General features: G+C 33.2%; 1 protein-coding gene across 1 annotated transcript in view; it reads left to right on the top strand.

Annotated features, from left to right (window-relative positions):
- The first annotated feature begins 272 nt into the window (after positions 1-272).
- The window catches only part of LOC113497700 (ATP-binding cassette sub-family G member 4-like), a 33,495-nt gene continuing 12,711 nt past the window's right edge, over positions 273-21,056 (top strand). Inside the window, exons 1-2 of the mRNA XM_026877389.1 lie at positions 273-657; positions 9,424-9,541. Of these exons, the coding sequence (XP_026733190.1) occupies positions 540-657; positions 9,424-9,541 (236 nt within the window). The 5' untranslated portion in view covers positions 273-539. The remainder of the gene's footprint in view (positions 658-9,423; positions 9,542-21,056) is intronic.

A 21,056-nucleotide genomic window follows, 5' to 3' on the forward strand; every position in this document is an offset into this window, starting at 1 on the left:
TATAGTATTTGCAATAACGATGAGAAATGTCGGTTTGTTTGTATATGTTTAGAATTTACTGATAACTTGCAATTGTCACGGATGGTACTACGAGAAACAACAATATTCAATGATATTTTATCATTAAACCGAGTCGCTTCGCCAATTGTTTACAGCCGACACAAAGGCGCTCGGTGTCGGGCTCCATTGACCGTTGTTGCGTTGGTGTTGCGACTCGCGACTGTCTTTGGTCATATGCTGTTCTATCAGTTCTGCTCTATCTGTTGCAGATAACGGCTACCGAAACAGCTCGTGGTTCGCCAGCTGTCAGCCATGTGGGGAGTGGGGGAGAACGACCGATAATCGCGGCAGCAGGCGAGCCGAGCGCGCGCCGCCTACGCAGCGCAGTCCGCTATCCGCCGTCCGCGCGCCAGGGCGACACGCAACTTGGGCGCTCCTTTGTTTAGATCACGTTTCTTTGTTCAAATCAACCCGCGATGGATAAAGTGCGTTCTGATGTGATATAGTTATCATTGTGTGAGTGAAGTTTTGTTTGAAACATGGCCAGCGAACACTCAGAGTCCCAGGAGACCAACTCTACGTCTCTCGTAGAGGACTCTCTAAATATATCTTTTGAAGACATCAACTACACTGTGCGACATGGCATTTTGGCGGGAGGTAAGCGAACACTGACAGTATGTAAATAAACTAACACTAGTTAGATAATGATATTGCCCTTTGTTTATGAGTAATACGTTAACTAGCATACAATCTATTAATGATTGTGTTGAAAGATTTCATGCCCTCATTAGTTATCTGTGTTGTTTTTTAGTTCTCTTCTACATTAATGATATTTTCATTCGAGATAAGCTCTAAACCAGTAATCGACCTCATATTAATAAACAAAACACGATTACTTAAAGTCCATTAATACGTAGATGATTTGTTGTATATTAAATATCAACAATCAATAACACGCTGAGCTAACAAAGAAGTAACATCGTACCAAAGTGAGGAAAAAATATTAAGTAGTTGTCTGACCTCAATGAATTGTTTCCTTTTGTTAATATCATTATTTTGCTGAGCGTCTAGATAGTGTTAAAAAAATTAAACATAGATAAGAAAAAAATAGCACGCGCTTGTTGTGACTGTGTTTGTTTAAATAACAAGATTTCCTTCTGTCAGAATGACAAATTAAAAAATCAGTTACTCAAAGATACCGATCGTATAAACATTTCCCGAACAAGGATTGAACCTGTGTCACTGTACGCCAAGGAAAACTCACTTTACTTAAAGTCCTAATATCCAGTCAGATCGTTTACTAAAAACGATTCTCTTTTCTTTTCTTTTTGTAAAAAAAAATGTAAAGCTATGTTTACGTTACAACATAATCTTAATCTTAGTGTACGACAGCGGGTTTACATATTTGAACACAAATGTCCGAAATTCAAACATTTATTGTGTATACTCCCCTACTCTCTTGCAGAAACAGATGCTTATCATATTAGGGGCGCAATAAGAGTCACAATAACTTAGTAGTGGGGGCAATGTTTTGCAAAACTATCGGTAATAATATGACCCCTCGCAAATTGAATAACACAACCAAAAGCAATACAAATACGTGCCACTTTATCAATTGTTTTGGAACTTAAAGTTTTCCTGTTTTTGTTTTTTATAGTATTTTTAACAAGAGCCCCTCGTAAAATACTTATTAGACCGTTGTAAATTATGAGTTCAATGAAAAAGATTCGTTTTCTTACATTGTCATTAATAGATGTTGTAATGATAAAGAAAGATTCATTCAAGATAGGGAAGCTACAATTAACAACAAGCAGGATTTATTTCTCGCAATTCTGATTGATGCAGTAATATATCTAAACAAACAGTATAAATTATCGTATCTTTAACGAATTCTATTAGACATCTTTCAATGACAAATTTTAATATTTTTTTGCATTTTTCAATCGTTAACGAGACGCTTACCACGATCTCTTTTTGTAAAAAATATATATCCAAAAGTTTAAATTATACTCAAAAACCAGTCAAGAAAATCAACAATAAGTCATTTAATTTAAAGTATGTAGAAAATTAAAGTCAGAGTTACGATCATTTATGTAAAGATTTTTCAGAAGTCGATTTCATTACTGAACTTAGCCCACAATAACTTCATTGAACCAATTCTAATAAGAAATAGAAGACCTTTGATATCACCATTATCAAGGTTCAACAATCATATTTCACTGGAACCCACTATAATTCCTAATCTCGAACCAAAGATGACCTTAGATAACTGTTGTGTAGATTAGTTAAATTATTTCTTAACATTTTATTGTAAGGCCCCTATATCTCAATATATCGTTGATTAGGTTATGCATGTGCCTCTATTCATGTGTTCATTTTAAAATTAATGATATGAAATTGTATAACGCAGCAACAGTTACAAAAAAATGTGCGTATTCAAACCTTATACGATTCAATATGCCTCCGAATAGAGCATTATAGTGTGTTGTGAGTATGTGTTTAATCTTGATTTGGGCGAAGAAGTCACGGCCATAAATATTCCGGAATGGATTTGGGGGTTTGTCAGTGCCATAGAATGACTACGCTTTGAGAATACACAAAGCTGGTCAGCCTTTGCTAGACATACACCAAATATAAAATACTTCCTTCTTTACTTACTATACGAGCGATTAAAACATCAAAACATGTTATCATGTAACGTTACGCATTTCTTAGAAGTGTTTAAAGGCATTGGAGACCAGGGCCCGAATCTGCTTTTTTACAATGGCGGATGAATGAATGGCAATTGCATTAAATTCGAAATTATTCCTATTCTCTTAAACATTTCGCCAATACAATAATTGGAAGTTAATTGTAATAACCTTCAGTATACCGTCCCGTACTAATTTTCAATTATTGTGTAGAAAAATGCTTAAGAGAATACGAAAATTGACATTTTGAACCTAATTTCATTCATTCATCGGCCGCTGTAAATAGCAGAATTGGGGCCCTGTTGAACCTTACTGTCAAAGTAGTCCATAATATAACACAGCTTGAAACTTCTTTAACTAAATGTATGATAATTTCGGGTCCTTTAATAGGCGTCGTTCAAAAACATGTCAAAGTAAAACGTCTTAGAACCGATCTGGGCTAACTTATCTGTCTATGATAAACCGAGAGGTGTATACTATGTATACTCATGTTGACATATTACATAACTAACAGATACACAGCGGTGCCCTCTAGTGCGATTACCGCTAACTTTCTATTTCGCTTTATGAGTATTATCGAATCTATTTCGAAGCTTGCAATGGGTCAATTTGTATGTACAGTAAATAGATTTAAATTTTTATGTAGTTAGTCGTGAAAATGAAAATAAAGAAAAGATAGATAAATAGCAGAAAATACTTTTCAATGTATGAGAATTAATATTACATAGATCACATTACAGCACTTAATTTTAATTACGGACTTCTTAGTCTGAAAACTATCAATATTTATTCTATGTTATTTATTTATTTATGAAGTCCATTACATTGTACAAAATAAAGTCCTAAAAAGACAGAAAATATAGAGAAATGTTTATGCTTATGACAATTTGAAACTTGCTTTGGATCCGACATATTGAAAGTTCAGCAACAGGGCCAATTTAGTTCAAAAGGAAATATCAAATTGAATGCAAAAAATCTAGAAACGTTACTTTTTCCAAATAAAATTACTAACGTATGTTATCAACAAAGTTTAAGGTTCAATAACACCATAATCTAAAAATACATGTAGCCTTGAAAACTCTTCCAAATGTCTAATCTTTAGTCTACGTTTTGGCAGACAACTTTGTTTATTCTTTACTCCTACTAACATTATTTTATTACTCATTAACTATCCCGTTTTAAACACATTAATTGATTTTATTTTAATTATCCAAACTACAGACTAAAAAATCATTTCTATCAAATCATGTTCTACAGTTAAAGCAAATCTATACTAAAGAGTTGCTGAAGAGTTTGTTTGAATGCGCTAATCAAAGAAACTACTGGTTCGAATTGAAAAAATATTGTGTTGAATAGCCCATTTATCAAGGAAGGCTATAGGCTATATAACATCACGCTGCGACTAAAAGGAGCGAAGATACAATGGAAAATGTGGGAAAAACGGGGAAAATTATTCATCTTTGAGGGCTTCCGTTGCGTGCGCTGCGAAAACGGTTCAAGATCTTCCAACCACGTGGACGAACAGCGGGCAACAGCTGGTTTCATATATACAACTGAACTTAACTCAAAGAAACAGAAAAAAGAACGTGATACGATAAATAAAAATACATATAAGTAACTCGGTGTTGAATATAACCGACGCTACATTTATAAAGGACAAAAACAATTGCAATATGTAGGTATGAATTGTGTCGCTCCGTGTAATAGTATAATGACCCTGTGTTCCCCAGTGGGCTATATAAGCATTTGCTAATGCATTACACACTACGCAGTCACAGTTTATTAACCAAAGACCCAGTAAGTGACTGCAAATATAAGCAAAAACAAGAGTAAAACGATTTCAAAAAGCAATTAATATATTAATACGTAATAAAAACAGACGTATCGACGCCAATTTTCCAAAAAAAAAACTCTATTAAAAAGGGTAAAAGCAGAAATCAATTTGGAACCAATATTAAATGGGTTAAAAGAGGTCTTCATCTAGTGATGTGAAATGTCAGGTATTATTATTTGTAGTAATCCAGTAAACTAAATTGTTAAATAAACCTAATCTGGAATTGTAAGCTAGATAAGCCAAGTTGATACCTGGCTCATGATAAGGGTGTATGAGTCACGTACTAATTCAATAGATACTTGTCCATCAGAATATTATTAAACTACTGAGATTGAAGTTTACTCGACTCGGCCACCATTTACTACCCCGGTTATTTTCTTAGCGAAAGAGGAATGCAGGCTCCTATTAACGCAGACTCCTTACAGCAAAGAAACCTGGGAGTCTACCATCGTATCTAAAAGTATAAGACTATTGCCGATTTGGAAGCAAGATACCGCTCTACGCCGTTATTATTATTATTATTTTTGAATTTAAAACATTACATAGTTGGTAATACAATGCAATATCCCACAAAACCAGTTCAGTAGTTTGGTCCCGTTTCGCTCCAACTGCATTATTATGATAGCTTATGTAAGGCGAATTGAACTCATAGCTACTTTTATGATAACGGTTTCCGCAATATTGGTCGGGATTGGAAGGACTTAATTATGAGATGACAGCAGAGAGTCGATAAATACACATGAGTAAACCATTATTATTATTATTTGTATCTCTTTTCATTCACGGGTTAACTTCAAGAGAAGAGACCCGGTCCTTTTTAAAGGCGTGAACGGGGTCACAGGTCCAACGCACAGAGGCCTTCTTGAGAACTTTAATATACAATGTGATGGGGCATCTACTAGGGATAATTCACCTCCGCTCTATGGGAGAACAGAGATGAAAAATCCAAAGTAGATTATTATTATTATTACTAGCCTGGAATGTCCCACTGCTGGGCAAAGGCCTCCCCACTCTTCTTCCACTTGTCTCTGTCATGAGTCGCGAGTAAACCATATTAATTAATAATTATAACAGTCTTAGTTAAGAAGTGTGAAGAGCCATCACCCTGACATTTCCACCTGAGTCACCACAGCAACTTGCATTAATTTATTCCCGTCACATGGTGGGATTCCAAAAAAACTCGGTCTAGCTATCATTGATAATTGAACCCATTTCTTTAAATAAATAAAAGTCAGGTGATATAATACGACCTATAAAGCCGCCTGCAGGCAAGTTTTTCCATTATAGACCTCTTTGATAAGATAAATTAAATTACCTCACATAATAATAAAATTATTTTAATATGTTTCAAGTTACGCGTCTGTATAAACAGCTGAATATTTCGCTTGATTTAAAACTTATTTGACTTTTCAATGAATGTGCAAGCATTTTTCAGTAATTATCTCATACAATCACCAAAAAAAAAGAATTGAAAACTATTTTTTTTGCTTCTCGTAAATAATGTAAAGCAGTTAGATACATGGTAGAAACATCCAAAGAGTTTCTAGTTGCTCTATAACACTGCTTTTGCAGTGAGTTTGTTTACACAGATGCTGTCATGTTTCGTAATAATGCATGTACACTTCGGTTACTTTTTGTAGGGCAAACATCCCAGATGTAGCTAACAAAAAGTTATTTTTTTGCTGATAGATAACTCAAGTTACGTACCTGTTAACAGATCTCAAGTGTTTCTTCGTATTCGTATTTCGGTTACAAACTTTCAAAGTTGGTCTTATTGTTCTTTAAACGGGGCCCTTTTTTCCTAGCCTGGGTATTCTGCTGTTGGACAAAGGCTTTATCTGAATCCTATCACATATCCGAATCCCGTTAATTTATCCAAAAATGATAATACACCTGTTTTCTGCATTACTACATTTTTAAATATTATTCAATCAATGCTGCTTTACCTAAAAGTTTTGTCAAAGGACAATAAACCAAGTATTTAAGCGAGAGTGAATCTGTGAAACAGTTGTAACACTGACAATCCACGTGTTAGTAATTTACGTTGTTACGTTAAGTTAACACGTGTTAATCTGGCGTCGTTCCCACACCGCATCGTGATGAGACGTACTCGTAACATTGTTTTATTTAGATCACTAAATACCTTACGCTTATTTATACCATAATTAAAATTATCATTTGTCACAAATCTTTAATTAAGACATTAATGAAAAGGTAATTAATATGGAAGAAAAACAAGAAACTATGCAGACTCTACATACTACATTTTCTCTTAACATTATCCATAAAAAATAAACCAAATCATATTATAAAATCTCAATTTTAAAGTTCAAAATCACTTTTCAAACAACGGATTACAAACTATCCTACTAATATTATAATCGCGAATGTTTGTATGTATGGATGTTTGTTCCTCTTTCAAGAAGAACAAACATTCATACAACATATGCAAAAACCACAGAACGGATTTAGTCAAAATTCCTTACACAGATAGTTTAAAACCAGGATTAAAACATAGGATAGTTTTTATCCCGAATTTAGTGTTATTGTGGCCAGTACATGTAGTAGTATAATATTGAATTATTCACTTGTTTATGTAAACAAGTAAATCAAGTAGAGTCAATGAGCGTTAGTCAAAACAGGTAGTGATCGTTCCGTATCCGTATTACTGTATAAGCAAGACTTCCATGTTTCCTTAGTCAGTTTAAAAAATCTACATTTCGAATGACTTGTACGTATTTATGCATTTCCTGGTGTTTTAAATGCATAAATAGGATTTTTTTCCATTGTAGTATAGGCAACGGAGAGCCTACTGTACTATCTCTACAATATGACTGGCCCACTGCAGGAGCCCCGATTTAACGTGGCACTTCGGAAAATAGATAAAAATTTGTTCGAAAGAGATCAATATATACCAGCTACCTGTGTGAAATAGAGACAACGATATATTTTAGCCTTTTCCCGTCGTCGCAAGTTCACGAAGTAGAGTGGCGTCTAGCTTTCACAATAGCAACAATATTCATTTGATTAATAAAATAACAAAGAAAATTAATAGAACGCTCTTTCTATCTCCAAATTTTTAAATAAAACTGTGCCAGAAAGGGTCTATAATTGTTTCTATTTTTTTTTTCACCTGCAAATAGATTTTTTTAAGAAAAATAGAAGAACGCTTATTGCAATTTTATTGGTGTGTTTAAGTAATTGAAATGACCTTGAAATATAAGTAACTAGACAATTTGATGAGTATTTATTAATTTGTTTATCCAACAGTAAATGAATATAATTAAACACATTAATCTGGGTAAAGAACCCTTACCCGAAGTTAATTAAATATTGGTAATTATGGTTAATTAAGTATTATGTTAACATAACTTGAGGCGAAGATAGAGTCTTATAGCTATTTGTTTTTCAAAACCACTATTAAGTGATAAAACTAATCAATTGTGATTCCTTTGAAGTCTTCAGCAAGAACATCAATTGCAATACGTAATGCCTTGAATGTAAGATGCTGTCAGGGCCAATATTTCAATAAATAAGTAAATGACAGTCGAAAATAACAGATGATATCAAAAAAAAAACAAATAACGACTCTAATTTGTTCCTTTTTATTCCGCCCTATCTCGCTTCGAGTCATGTAGTAAGGATATAATAGAATTCCACCCTCTAAAAACACCCCATAGTCTCATCTACTGCACCAAGGTGGAGCCAAGTTTCGGGATCGCTCGCGCATGCTCGGCACGACTCTATCTGAACAACAACTCTTGCTCTTAGGGGCCTACGAGGCCTACGGCTTATTACAAGATGCGCACTACGAAGATTAGTGCCTCTCCTCACATCCACAATAGCAAGTCTATCATAGGGCACCTTCCTGAAACTGCTGCAGTTATATTGCAATATTCAGCTCTGTCAATATAAAAAATTATATATTCTCAACTATTTTTTGTCACTTAGATTGTGCAATAAAATTCGGGTACTGACTACAAATGATTATAATTTTAAATAAAAATTTCGTTTGTCTAAAAACTCAGCAATTATAAATTCTAATGTGTCTAAATTTTATTTTATTTTCATTATTCAAAATTAAATGTTTTTGTACAAAGATGATTTGTACAAAAACATTGATGATTTTGATGTATTATTATGCATGATTCAAGAATATTCTGGGTATCTAAGAAAAACAAATACTGATTATTTAATTCAGACATATTACTGTTCCAAAGATCTAGTCATTGGATTGGGAATGATTAGGAAGAGCCTTACTAGTTTACAGGTTACTAGGTTACAGTTCAAAATCAAATCAAATGGGACGCATTTTACAAAGGAAAATGCCAACTTTTTATCGATCACTGAAAATCTGCAGCTAAACACCATCGTTAATTAATTTCGCCCTAATATTTAATTCTGTTTGATTGGTATTTCGTAAGTGACTCTATATTCGGCAAACATCGGTTGGCAGAGCATCGCCCCTCATTCGCATTGTCGCTTGTCAGAACATATAAATAGATTGCATAGATACCGGTCTGCTGTGTTTCGAGGGACAGAGATAGCGCTCTACAAAATGACTCTTCTTTATTCAACTACTTTTAACCGGCTATCGTTAGGTATTTTAGGTGTTAATTAAATGCTATGAAACAGCAACCATACATTTATATGTAAAACAGCTTTTGCGTTTTATAATATAGACTTGGTGAGATTATATAATATAGATTTGATTAGAAAAAATTGGCAGCTCCTAATAATCCTTTTTTCGGAAATTACATTAAGCTTTACACCCTTACATTATCAGATCTACAAACCAGGTGCAATGCGTCGATTCAACTCTATCTGTAATCATAATACAAAACTTGTTAATTATTTATTCATATAAAGTAGTGTGACACATTTTCCTGTATGTCCCAGGACGCAAGACGATCCTCCACGATGTGTGCGGCACGTTCAACGCGGGCGAGTTGACGGTCATCATGGGACAGTCCGGGGCCGGCAAGAGCACTCTCATGGACATACTAGCGGGATATACGTGAGTATAATTATATACGGGTGTTTATACTAGACTTTTTTGTCCTGAAAACTGCCTTTTTCTCTATTTCCATCTCTTTTGTCTCCATTTAATCTCGCTAGACACTTGTCATTTTTACAATTTTTAACAAGAAAACGTGAAAATAAAAAAATGTCCCATCAGTGAAAACTGCACATACTATTTCACCTTCAATACAAAACAAATTAAATTGAAGCAGACCGACACGTCAAACTTATAAGTTGGTCCCTCTTTTTCCTCAAATTTATTGAAATGACGTTTAATAAGTCTCTTGACTTTGATCATTTCATATTTTCATTCATTCATCATTTTCATACTTTCAATCATTTTCCATTGTCGTTAACGATCGTAGAAATGTCACATGTTTAGGGGGGCAGAGGTACTCTGTTTCTGTTCCATGATCTCATTTATGTGTGTAGTCTAATTATATGAAATATGAATATTGAAAGGTCAATGATCTGACTATGATCTCATACTCGTAATAATATTTGTTGATGGGTGTTGCTAGGCAACGAGGCTAATGTTCTTTATTGTTTATGCAAAGACCTGTTAGTGGCCAGTGTTGTGCGTATCTTTAGGCTCATAAAATTGTCATATAAATTGATGTTGATTGGCAAATATTTTATTCTAATCAGTCTCAAGTGATGGGAGGTATCAAGGAAGTTTTTATACTTACTGTTAATTGAGTGTCAATAACTTCATTCCAAAAACGATTCTAGGAGTCTTTGAGTCTCTGTCGCTACATTTTCACTAGAAGCAACAATCTCAACAAGCTTTTACATCAACTTACTAGTAGATGAAGTATCTCCCATTAATGTAATAAGGAACAACAATAGCTATAACTCTGTAATTGCAAACTTCCGACAAGTATACACCTTATTGCTCGTCCACGGCCAATCAGATATCTGATACGTAGTGGTATTGACCCACTATATCAGCTGGCATGCTAATCGACGTCTGATAATCACCGCATAGCAGATCGCATGTTTAATTAAATGTATTTAGTATACAGGTGCTCAAAGATAACATTAAAACACGTGTTGTTTATCATGCGTCCGTGCGTATATTAGATTTCGTAAATAATCCCTGAAAGAACGACTTGCCTTTGCGCTCATCAAGAAAGAAAAAGGAAATGAAAGAAAAAAGAACACATCGACGAACGAACAAAAACAAATGAACATCATTAAAATTACAACATTTTTGAAAGCTATCAGATCTGTTGCTCTAAAAGATAATTATAATCAGACATTGAAAAAAATGAACCAATAGTTGGTCATTGATCACCAACAAGATATCGTTAGACTTTGCATAGGTTAGGAAATATTTCCGTTTCTTATCGATGAAGAAAACATGAATGACCAACTCGAAGGATATGCAGAACGATGAACTCTATTGGTTGAAAAGGGAAGTTCAAAAACAAATTGACATACAAAAGCTTAAGATGGAAGTCACTCTTTGGATACTTAATGGATCAGATGGAAGGAAAAAATACAATTGAATGATTTCAAATGTCTTCTAGTACATTTATCCATTTATCATACTGAGTAGATACTATTTTATTATGACACAAGAGAAATATTTGTCCAATATTGGACATTGGCCGTATTGGCTTTGGTCCTTGAGCGTGATTGCTTACGTATCGAACGAATTACTCAAATTATCGCCGAAGCTACGAAGGTCGTTATTTCCAGCCTAGCTTTAGATAACAAATACTAAACATTTATTAATTTATTTTTATTTCTATACTACCACTTTTGTACTGTACCAAGCTCGTATGTTGCATTGTGGTGGTTTAATTTTAATGATTAGATGAAATCTGCAATTGGATTTTTGCGCTTCCCTGTGTTTGTTTAGGTAAGTGTGGTCCACCACTTATCAAACTCTTTGCTTAAACCGAAAAAATAAAATAGGAAGTACTGTATTTTTCTTGAAAAATTCCATGTGACATATAATATAGTCAGAACCCTCTGGATGTATGAATTTGCTCTTTGGTGCTTAGTGTTTACTTTAACTGTAAATAATTTCATATTCGATTGTTTCAAGTGCATTTCCGTAGCAAATTCGAAATCTCAATGCTGATAAATAATGCTGTCATAAATCATAATTATCAATTCAAATTTTATGCATTAATATTCAACAAAAGAAATTACTAAATTAAACAACTAAATACCTCAAGACAAACATCACTTAACTAACAGTGTTTGTCAGATAGGTACCATGTGAAATGAAATATTTAAACGCATGACTATTTTTGTCACAGAAAGGTGTAAATTACATAAAGCTACCTACTTACATGTAAAGTTTAAATATGAAAGCAGTTGATAGAAAACAAAAAGTTTTGCTAGCCAACTTTGAAAGATGGTGACTCAAAGTTTCGCCGATAAAAGTTTAGACTTCAAATAGTAGAGAATAAAAGACTGCTTTACAGCGAGACACTGCTAGGCAATGGTTAATATAATTCGGGGGACAAATACAATCAAATAAAAAAAATATGCAAATATCACCAATTATAACGGTCCTCGTTTCGTTGTCTGCATTATGAAGACTGTAATACAAAAAATACTTGAATTAGAAATGAGTATAGGACGCTAGATAATGTAATGTTTAGCACAGTGAATATCAACGAAACAGCCGTTTGTGGTCAAACAGCGAATAGTTCCTCTACTTATCATGCATCACATGTTCGCTATAGTTGGATACCTACTCATTTATTCGATGCTTGTTTGTTTCGACGGGACGCTTGCTACTTGGATTGCTAGCTGCCATTTTAGTTGAAGTATCAAGGAGGATATATGATAAAGGATTTTAGGCAAAGCGTATGTCCAAGAAATAAAAGGCCTATCGACCTCTTGACAAAACGAAAGGACAGTTGTGGGAAAGAGATACCGCTATACGTTGCTCTACGCCGTGTAGAGCGCTGTCATGCTCCCACAGCTGCGAAAATATCAGCATACTTGTTCTGTGTCTGGGTGTTATTTGTCTATAATACCTATGTTTGTATGAATGTATTTTAAGTATGTTTATCAGTTGTCCAATACTCATAATACAAACTTTGCTTAGTTTGAGACTGGCGTTGTAGGCTAGACGAGTAAAAGTTATAGCATATCATTGTAACCAATAGTACTTTAATAGGTAGCGGTTCCCCTCTTCAAATATAAAAAACATATATAATAAATAAGATAGGTATTTCATTTCTGAAGAAGGAAACTCTTCGTCCGACGCGTCGATCGTCAATTTTTCTCCGTACTTGCCTAGAATAAGGAAGTAGTTGTAGTTCTCTCTTTTTAATCGTAATTGGTGTGATAATCATGTTTGGATATAGTGTGACTAACGTGTAATACTTATGTAATACAACTGTTTACTTGCACTTTATCGCGAGTACTCGAATGACTTTCTCATCAAGGCTTTGTGAGGGAATGTGTAATGAGCGATTAACATTGTTATACATAAGTCGTAGGTTCAAATACGGTCCAAGTTCTTTTCATTGAAACTGTGTGAAAACATTCTGAGGAATCCAAAAAAGCCTGAATTTTTCAAGGGTTGTTTCAACGGAAATGAAGAAGAAAATGTTGTGAATGTTATATCTATATATACTTATCTCTCTTTCTCTCGCTGTTAAATGTAGAGCCATAACAACGTTTGGTTAATTAAACACTTCCTGCAAATATAATGGTCACAAAAACAGTCCAAAGTACTATTACATGTAGCTATTATTTCTACAAAATTAACCATAAACCAACAGGTAATTATAACCGGTACGTTCATTGCGTATCAGTTTACATTAGAAGCTTAACCTCCTAACAATGCAATAATAATAAAGCGATAAAAACAACAGATTAAATACTTATTTTACACGATATTTAATAAACAATAAAGTGTATGGACTGTAATATGTTGTGTAATTCATTTTTTACCTCGATGATAAATTTATCACTTACTTACATAATGGGATAATCGCTCCGTTACCTCAAGGTAATTAGCCGGTTTCGTAGTTAACTATTATGACTATTCAAAGACGGGTTAAATAACAGTGTAGAATTGCGAACTAAAAATCAATCGAAAAACAATTTGTAGAACTTGTAGAGTTTGTATACAAGCGTTATTTTTTTAAACGGCTCCTGTATTAATGAATTTAATCCTTATGCTAAGAGGGCTTCATAAACATTCAAGTCACATGCACAAAGACACCCAGACTCAGACCAAACAATTTTTTTTATATGTTGTTTGAGAACTTTTTGCAACAAGCATCTTCTGATTTTAAGGAATTAAGTTATTACCAACAACTTATTTTCCTTAAGATCTACTTAGATAAAAGTATTAGAATATAAAGATAGACACACAGCTGTGATGATAACTTAAACAAAGGTTCAGAAAACTATCTAGTACTGTATAAATACTACATTCGTTGATCACAACAAACAATGCCTTATCACAGAGGGCTTGTCATACTGACATTATTTAGTTCGTAAACAATACATTTAGTTACACTGTGGCGCTAGGACCAACAAAGCGAGTTTTGTTTCTGCTCCAAAGGTCACTGTTTCCGTAAAATTCAATAGTTGTGTCAACTTATAAATATTGACTTTGTATTACTTCACAAAGACTAACAATCGAATATTGTTATTAGGTATTACGACATTTTTCGTATTGACTTTTATGAATATTCACAACAAAAAATATCCCGGTTATGTTTAAAACACAATGCAATTTAAACCTTATATCTCACAATGATAAAACACATATTTGATTGCCTTAAACATGTATTGATCTATTGTACCCTTTTGTGTTTTTGCTCTTCCGCTAATTTCCGTAAACATTTTTTTTTACTATGAGAGTAGGTACTTGTAATTGTCTCAGTAGTAAAGTGTAATTGTCGATTCAATATCATATTGTCCAAATGTGTTTTATCTTATCTTATATCTATATTGGTAACTGTTTTATTATTCTACTGGTTACGTGACATACATACCCAGTATTAAAAGAAAGACATCCGAAAAATTAGTGTAAAGCCATAATTTCTTATGAGACATACCACTTTCTCTATAAGCATTCAAAGAATGGATTCGCTTTTCATATTACAATTACTAAACTCACTAAAACTAAAGGGTCTAAGCAATATCGATTATTATTGTGATAAAATCCCCTAGCTAACCCTCAGCGAAGGGTCTATCCCTTCACTATGTTACCCATTCCGAGTTTCGAACATAAAATAATTCATCTTCATCCATAAAACTAATCTGTGCAAGTCCGTTGTGGAAGCGAGAAGCCCCTATGAGCAATGTAGAGCGCTGTCTCACTTCAACAATCGCTACCGTCCTACTTTAAGCTGGGATTAGTAGCAGTAGTAGACACTGGGCCCCGATTCTGCGATGTTACAATGGCCGATGAATGAATGGCAATTGAATTAAATTTGAAATTATTCCTATATTCTTAAGCATTTTGCCAATACAATAATTGGAACGTAATTGTATTGACCTTGAGTTTAGCGTCCCACACTGAATTTCGAATTATTGTGTAGAAAAATGCTTAAGAGAAAACGAAAATTGTCATTTTAAATAGCATAATAGAATAGACCCTGGTCTTTCAATTACAAACGTGCAACTTTTTAAGGGACAAATAACATGACGCATTAAGTACCTACTGCCTTACATCTGTACACAGTTTATGCGCACAATATAAATAATTTACATTACAGAAGCACGTACCAAAACAATGACTAACTTACACGAACGAATACGATTATATATAAATGAACGTATCAAATACAACCGACCGTAATTTAAACTAGGATTATTTGATTTTCCTGCTGTTTTTTGGTTCATTAACTAATATAAGTGGTAAGCTATTATTTTTATCTGACACTATTTTTGGTTGACCTGTATAGAATGCGGCAGGCATTAAGTCCGCTTTTGTACACATTTAGTATGCAGATAGAAGTCTATTTTTTTGCGTATTAAATTAAAAAGGAATGTAAAGTACAGCATAGACAAAGGGAACTCAATTTCATATCTTTATCGTGTTGTATGAGGGTCCGAGATTTTGTTTTTCTTTGTGCTTAGTCCTTGTATACAAATTTTGCGCAGCTGATGACATTTTGGTGAGCTCAAGTTATGCGCAGCTGATTTGAACTGGCATTTTGGTAAGCCCTATTATTTTTGAAGATTGAATGAGTTCTTTGTAAGATGAGCTCCATTTATCTTTTGTATTTGAAATGTGATCTCTTTCGTTAATATGTATATTGTCTACTTAAAACAAAGCATGAATAGCAGAGGGGCTTCTAAAATTTTTGATACCTATATCAAATCATTTTTACAATCTTTTGAAATGATTGGCGAATGTTAAATCGTATGATGGGGTTATCGAACTAAAGCAACCTGTTGAGTGACTTCAGAATGACTTTTTGAAACTAGTTTTGTCTTTTGACACCTACTTCGTCGAAAATGTATCTATTTATTGATTACGTGTTACATAACAGTTATAAAGGACCTCAACCTTAGATTTTGTTTCGGCAAAAAGAAAAACATAATCTGTATAAATAAAGGGGTAAAAATTCTGACCTTGTGCGGGGTAATGGATGAATGCTTAGAATCGTTTTTTAAAATGCCTCTCTTATATAATTATAGAAAAACAATATTATTTTTACGTCCCACCTAAATGGGTAAGAGTCAGATAGTACTAGTACATTTTGAGTTAATTTGAGCTCATCAAACTGTCTAAATACAAAATAACATCAGTTTTATTGTTGTTATTTTCCATTATAATAATATTTACGTTACTACTATACTTGTTAGAACCTTGTGCGTTTTAATAGCCGAATGCAACATTGACCTCAGACGCACTTGGTCAAAACATTAGCAGCCGACTAAGTTGTGTTGATGTTTTAAGTAAGATACTAGCACAAGGCCGGAACACTTGGAAATTGGTACACTTACAATTACAAAGAATATAATCAAATCATTTCAATGAGTAAATAGTTTAAAAGATCCTATTTATGTATATCAAGACCAGTAGTCGTAACAAAGAAATTAATTTTTGATATATTATTATTGATGATTCACTGATACATTGATTTTATGTTTACTTTTCGACAATACGACGATTCGCTATTCAGAACAACCAAAAAACTTATAAAAACGTACATATAGAACATTCATTATAAAATATACATAAGATCATCATTTGTAATGAATACATTATATAATAGCGTATTATGCAAATTAAATTAAACATCAGTTATCCTTTTACGACTAGTTTTATTATATTAGCGAGTTTTTATCAGTTTTCCACCCACACAGAATGAGCCAATCTTAAAGCAAAGGAAATATTTAAAATTTTGATGATATTCATTCAGTTTAATAAATGTATAGGTAGATACCATTTATATAGATAACTGTTTTAATAATTAGCAGATAGGCATTAATTTCAACATAAAATCAAAATTAAAACAAAAATCTTAACATCGAAATAATATTTAATAAAATTAGGGCGGACATTCTAATTATTAACATACCTTAATTTATTGTTATTATTAATAATATCTGATCTTTAATTTCATATGATACTAGCCGTATAATACCTTCTGCACAATGCACATACATGTCTGTATTTACATTTGTACTAACTGACCCAGCAAACGTTGTTTTGCCGAATATTTTTTTTTGTTGTATATCGTATTTTTAATGGCACATAAAAAATAAAAACAAACAATTTCGTCCAAAAAATAAAATATATTTTTTTACTATGAGCTTATCATTTAGGGGTATGAAAAATAGACGTTGCTCTATTCTCAGACCTTGGGTAGGTCTGAGAATATATTTACAAAATTTCATAACAACTGGTTAAGCCTCGGAGGAGTACGGTAACTAACATTGTGACACGGGAATTTTATATGTATAAATATTAATTTCCGACGGTAGCTTCTTTAATATTAATTATCAATCACGTTATTTTAAGTCATTATGCGACTTTATCGGTACGGTGTTCCTTCCACCCTGTATATTAGATGTTCCTACTTGATATGACCCCAAGGTACACGAATTGTACTGACCCCATTATAAGTTACTAACAAAAGTACAGTTGCGCCAACAAACCTAATGACTATTTAGTTCATTATCACTTTTGATAACTATTGGAAATAGACTGTGCTTTAGCGTCTTCTGGACCTTAAATGGTCAGAAATAAGGTTTGAAATGCATTGGTTGTGTAAGGAAATTTTGACTGGTAACTTAACGTATATCTTGTACTTACAGTACGTGTCAGTGATTTATTGACCCGTTGCCCTAAAAGCATAGTTTTAATTTCTGAACTGATAAACTGTTGTATTGTTCCTCATATGCGTATTAGATGAGTAAATTAATTAGAATATTTGATATCTCAAATTGTTTGACAACTTATAACTGGATACATTTCTGAAGTAGACACTTAGAGAAAAAGTTCTAGAGTTTAATAAAAAAAATGGGAAACAATTTATGCTCTTCAGTAAACAGTATGCTTTAACAACGTTAAAGTACTTACAATCCATCTGTATACCACACTGGAATATTTTGCCTTCATTCAAATAAACAAATCAATTTCCCATCGAGGATTTTCTAAGTAGAAATTGATTTAAACACTTATATTATCCACTGCCGCTAACTCGCTAACCGGTCTTTACTCCGTAAGTAGTTTCCCAACTACTTTCTAAATCCCTTCATCAAACTAATTAAAGTTAATTAATTATCATCATAAACTGATATTTAATTTTCTGTTTCTGTACACAACTTTTTAAACAGTAGTTGAGAAAGAGTCGCTGCTCTACGGCATGTATCTCACCATCTCTTTCTTAATTGCAAAAGTGTAATAATATTAAAAACTAAAATACATTTAATCGTTGGTTCCCGGATCTTGAACTTCAATACAATTACAGAAGTCAAAATAACAACGTAGATATCTTTATTTAACGTGAGCTATAAAACTGATTTAATTAACATAGAGTCGTGGACTCGCGAAGATTATCATCTTTGATTCCATCAATAAAACCAGTATTACTAACAATTGGTTGCTAGGCAACGGTTTGACATTAAACAGACACGTCAGATTCGATTCTTGCTTGAACAAACGTACAAACAAACATGACCCCGTTCATAAATAGTAAAGTTAAGAAAGAAAACGCAGCGACTGTGGTTATTTCGTTTGTTTATTATGTTTTGATATATTTATATATTTTATGATATATTTTGACTTATGAATGACGCACTGGTAGCTGGTTTTGATATAGAATCATATATTTATTTGTACATACTATGTATATTAGTCTAGTCTAGATATCTATCTACAGATACATATATAGAAGCCAACGCACAATAGATTAAAACAAATGCACATCATTTGTAACAAAATAAATAAGTCTAATTCTAATTAGAAGATTGTGTTTTTTAGGTCTTAGTTCCTACTGCCGTAAGGTCGACTTTCGCATTCGAGTTAGGCTGAATTCGAACGCAGCGGGGGATCGTGTTAGCTAAACATGTGTAAAATGCTACTTATTTTTAGTTCTTATTATCTATTTTTTGTATTGAATAGCGTCAAATTTATAGTACGTTACGACACCTTTGAAGATGTCACCGTGATTATGACACCAATTGAAAGCCTTCGTGAGAATACAAATTTACACAGTATTATATTTTAACTAGCTGTTTCGGGCGGGCCCGCCCGCTATAAATCGAAAATTATCCCACAAACTATCCTATGTGGTTGTGCTGGCTATAAACTATCTGTGTACCAAATTTCGTCTAAATCCGTTCAGTGGTTTTTGTGTGAAAGAGGAACAAACATCCTTACGAAAAAATTTCGCGTTGAAATAAATCGCATAACAAACAAAACATTTCTACTCAATACAACAATTCTTATTGAAAGAAGGTATTAGCATAGCGAGTTAGTAAGCAGCTCAACAATAACTCAATCAGTTCGAACCGGCCGCCGGTCATGCGACGCAACGTAATCGGACATTTACTTACGCCAGACTTAGCAACAGTGTTAATTACCAAAATTATAATCGTCACTATCACTTCATATGTAGATGTGTCGCCTTATCTTTGGCGTCAACAGTCCTCATTGATAATGTGATATTCTTAATTTCTAAAAGGCCATGAATAATGCTCGACTGTCGTTTTAACATCAAGTATTGTGAATTATGTTACTTTGATGTGCTTTTACGAGTTTATTAGGTTAATGAACGAAATTAATGGTATTTGGCATGTTCCTCTGGGTTTAATATTTTATAATTAAATTAATTAATTGCAATAAACAGACACTATTTATTTAATCTAGACGCTACTGTTTATCATGACTGTATGAGATACTCTTTTGTTTTCTTCATTATATGTATTTGATTATTTTTTGTTTGATCGTTTAGGATGATTATGCAGAATCGTTGCCCATTTTACATTCAATATAATAATAATATATAATGTTGGACAATATTCACACAACGCCATCTAGTCTCAAATTAAGCAGAGCTTGTGTTATGAGTACTAGACAACTGATAAACATACTTATATAGTTCTAAATACATACATATTATAGATAAATTACACCCAGACACAGAACAAATGATCGTGCTCATCACACAAACATTTGTCCTGGGTGGGAATCGAACCCACGACCTCCGGTATAGCAGTCAGGGTCACTAACCACTAGACCAACAGGCCAGTCACGTCAGTCAATATGAAATTCAAATTGAATGTGAAATTATTTCGGATTACCCGTTACTTAAACTACTTAATTTTGTGTTTTATTCGGCTCAACAGACTCATAACTATCAAAGCTTTTAATCCTCGACTCTATTTGCAACTTTTAAAAGTATGTTTCAGATATCCGTTAGTTTCGGTATAGACTACAGAGCTCTTTAAATCCCTGATGTTTGCATATGCATATGAATGGAATTAAATGGGTTCAAGGCAATTTTAAATTGTTATAACAAAAGGCTATTAACATACAGGATAGGCGTCGACAATCACGAAAATATCGACCCACGTTGTGAAGATGTGCGTGTTAAATGAAAGTTATGGAATGATGACGAATTAACACGCGTTAATTTGACTGTAGTTACAATGTAACAAGGTACTTGAATTTCACAATATTGTGTGTTCGCAAAATAATCTTTATCTACTTAAGAATAGAGAAAATGCAAAATCATTACCCATGTTATTGATGTAATGGTATTAAAGTTTTGGATTTAAAAAACATTATTTGCATATTTAGCATTTTTCGGCTCCAAGAATGCTTGTTTCTGAGTCTGGATGAATATAATAATTAGAAAAGCTCCCGACACTAAACATAGGAGTCGTTTTAAAAATGGTTCAAAATTAATATTCCGTCATTAAAATTGCCATACTTTTCTTTTGTTCGAAGTTTCGTTCAAATTTTGATATAATCACGCAACTTAGCCGAAAACCATAACTTTCGTATAATTTTAGTACTCTACTACATACTTTCATTTTATATTATATGTTTACTCAGT

This window comes from Trichoplusia ni, chromosome 9, assembly GCF_003590095.1.
Source record: "Trichoplusia ni isolate ovarian cell line Hi5 chromosome 9, tn1, whole genome shotgun sequence".
In the NCBI taxonomy this organism is placed as follows: domain Eukaryota; kingdom Metazoa; phylum Arthropoda; class Insecta; order Lepidoptera; family Noctuidae; genus Trichoplusia; species Trichoplusia ni.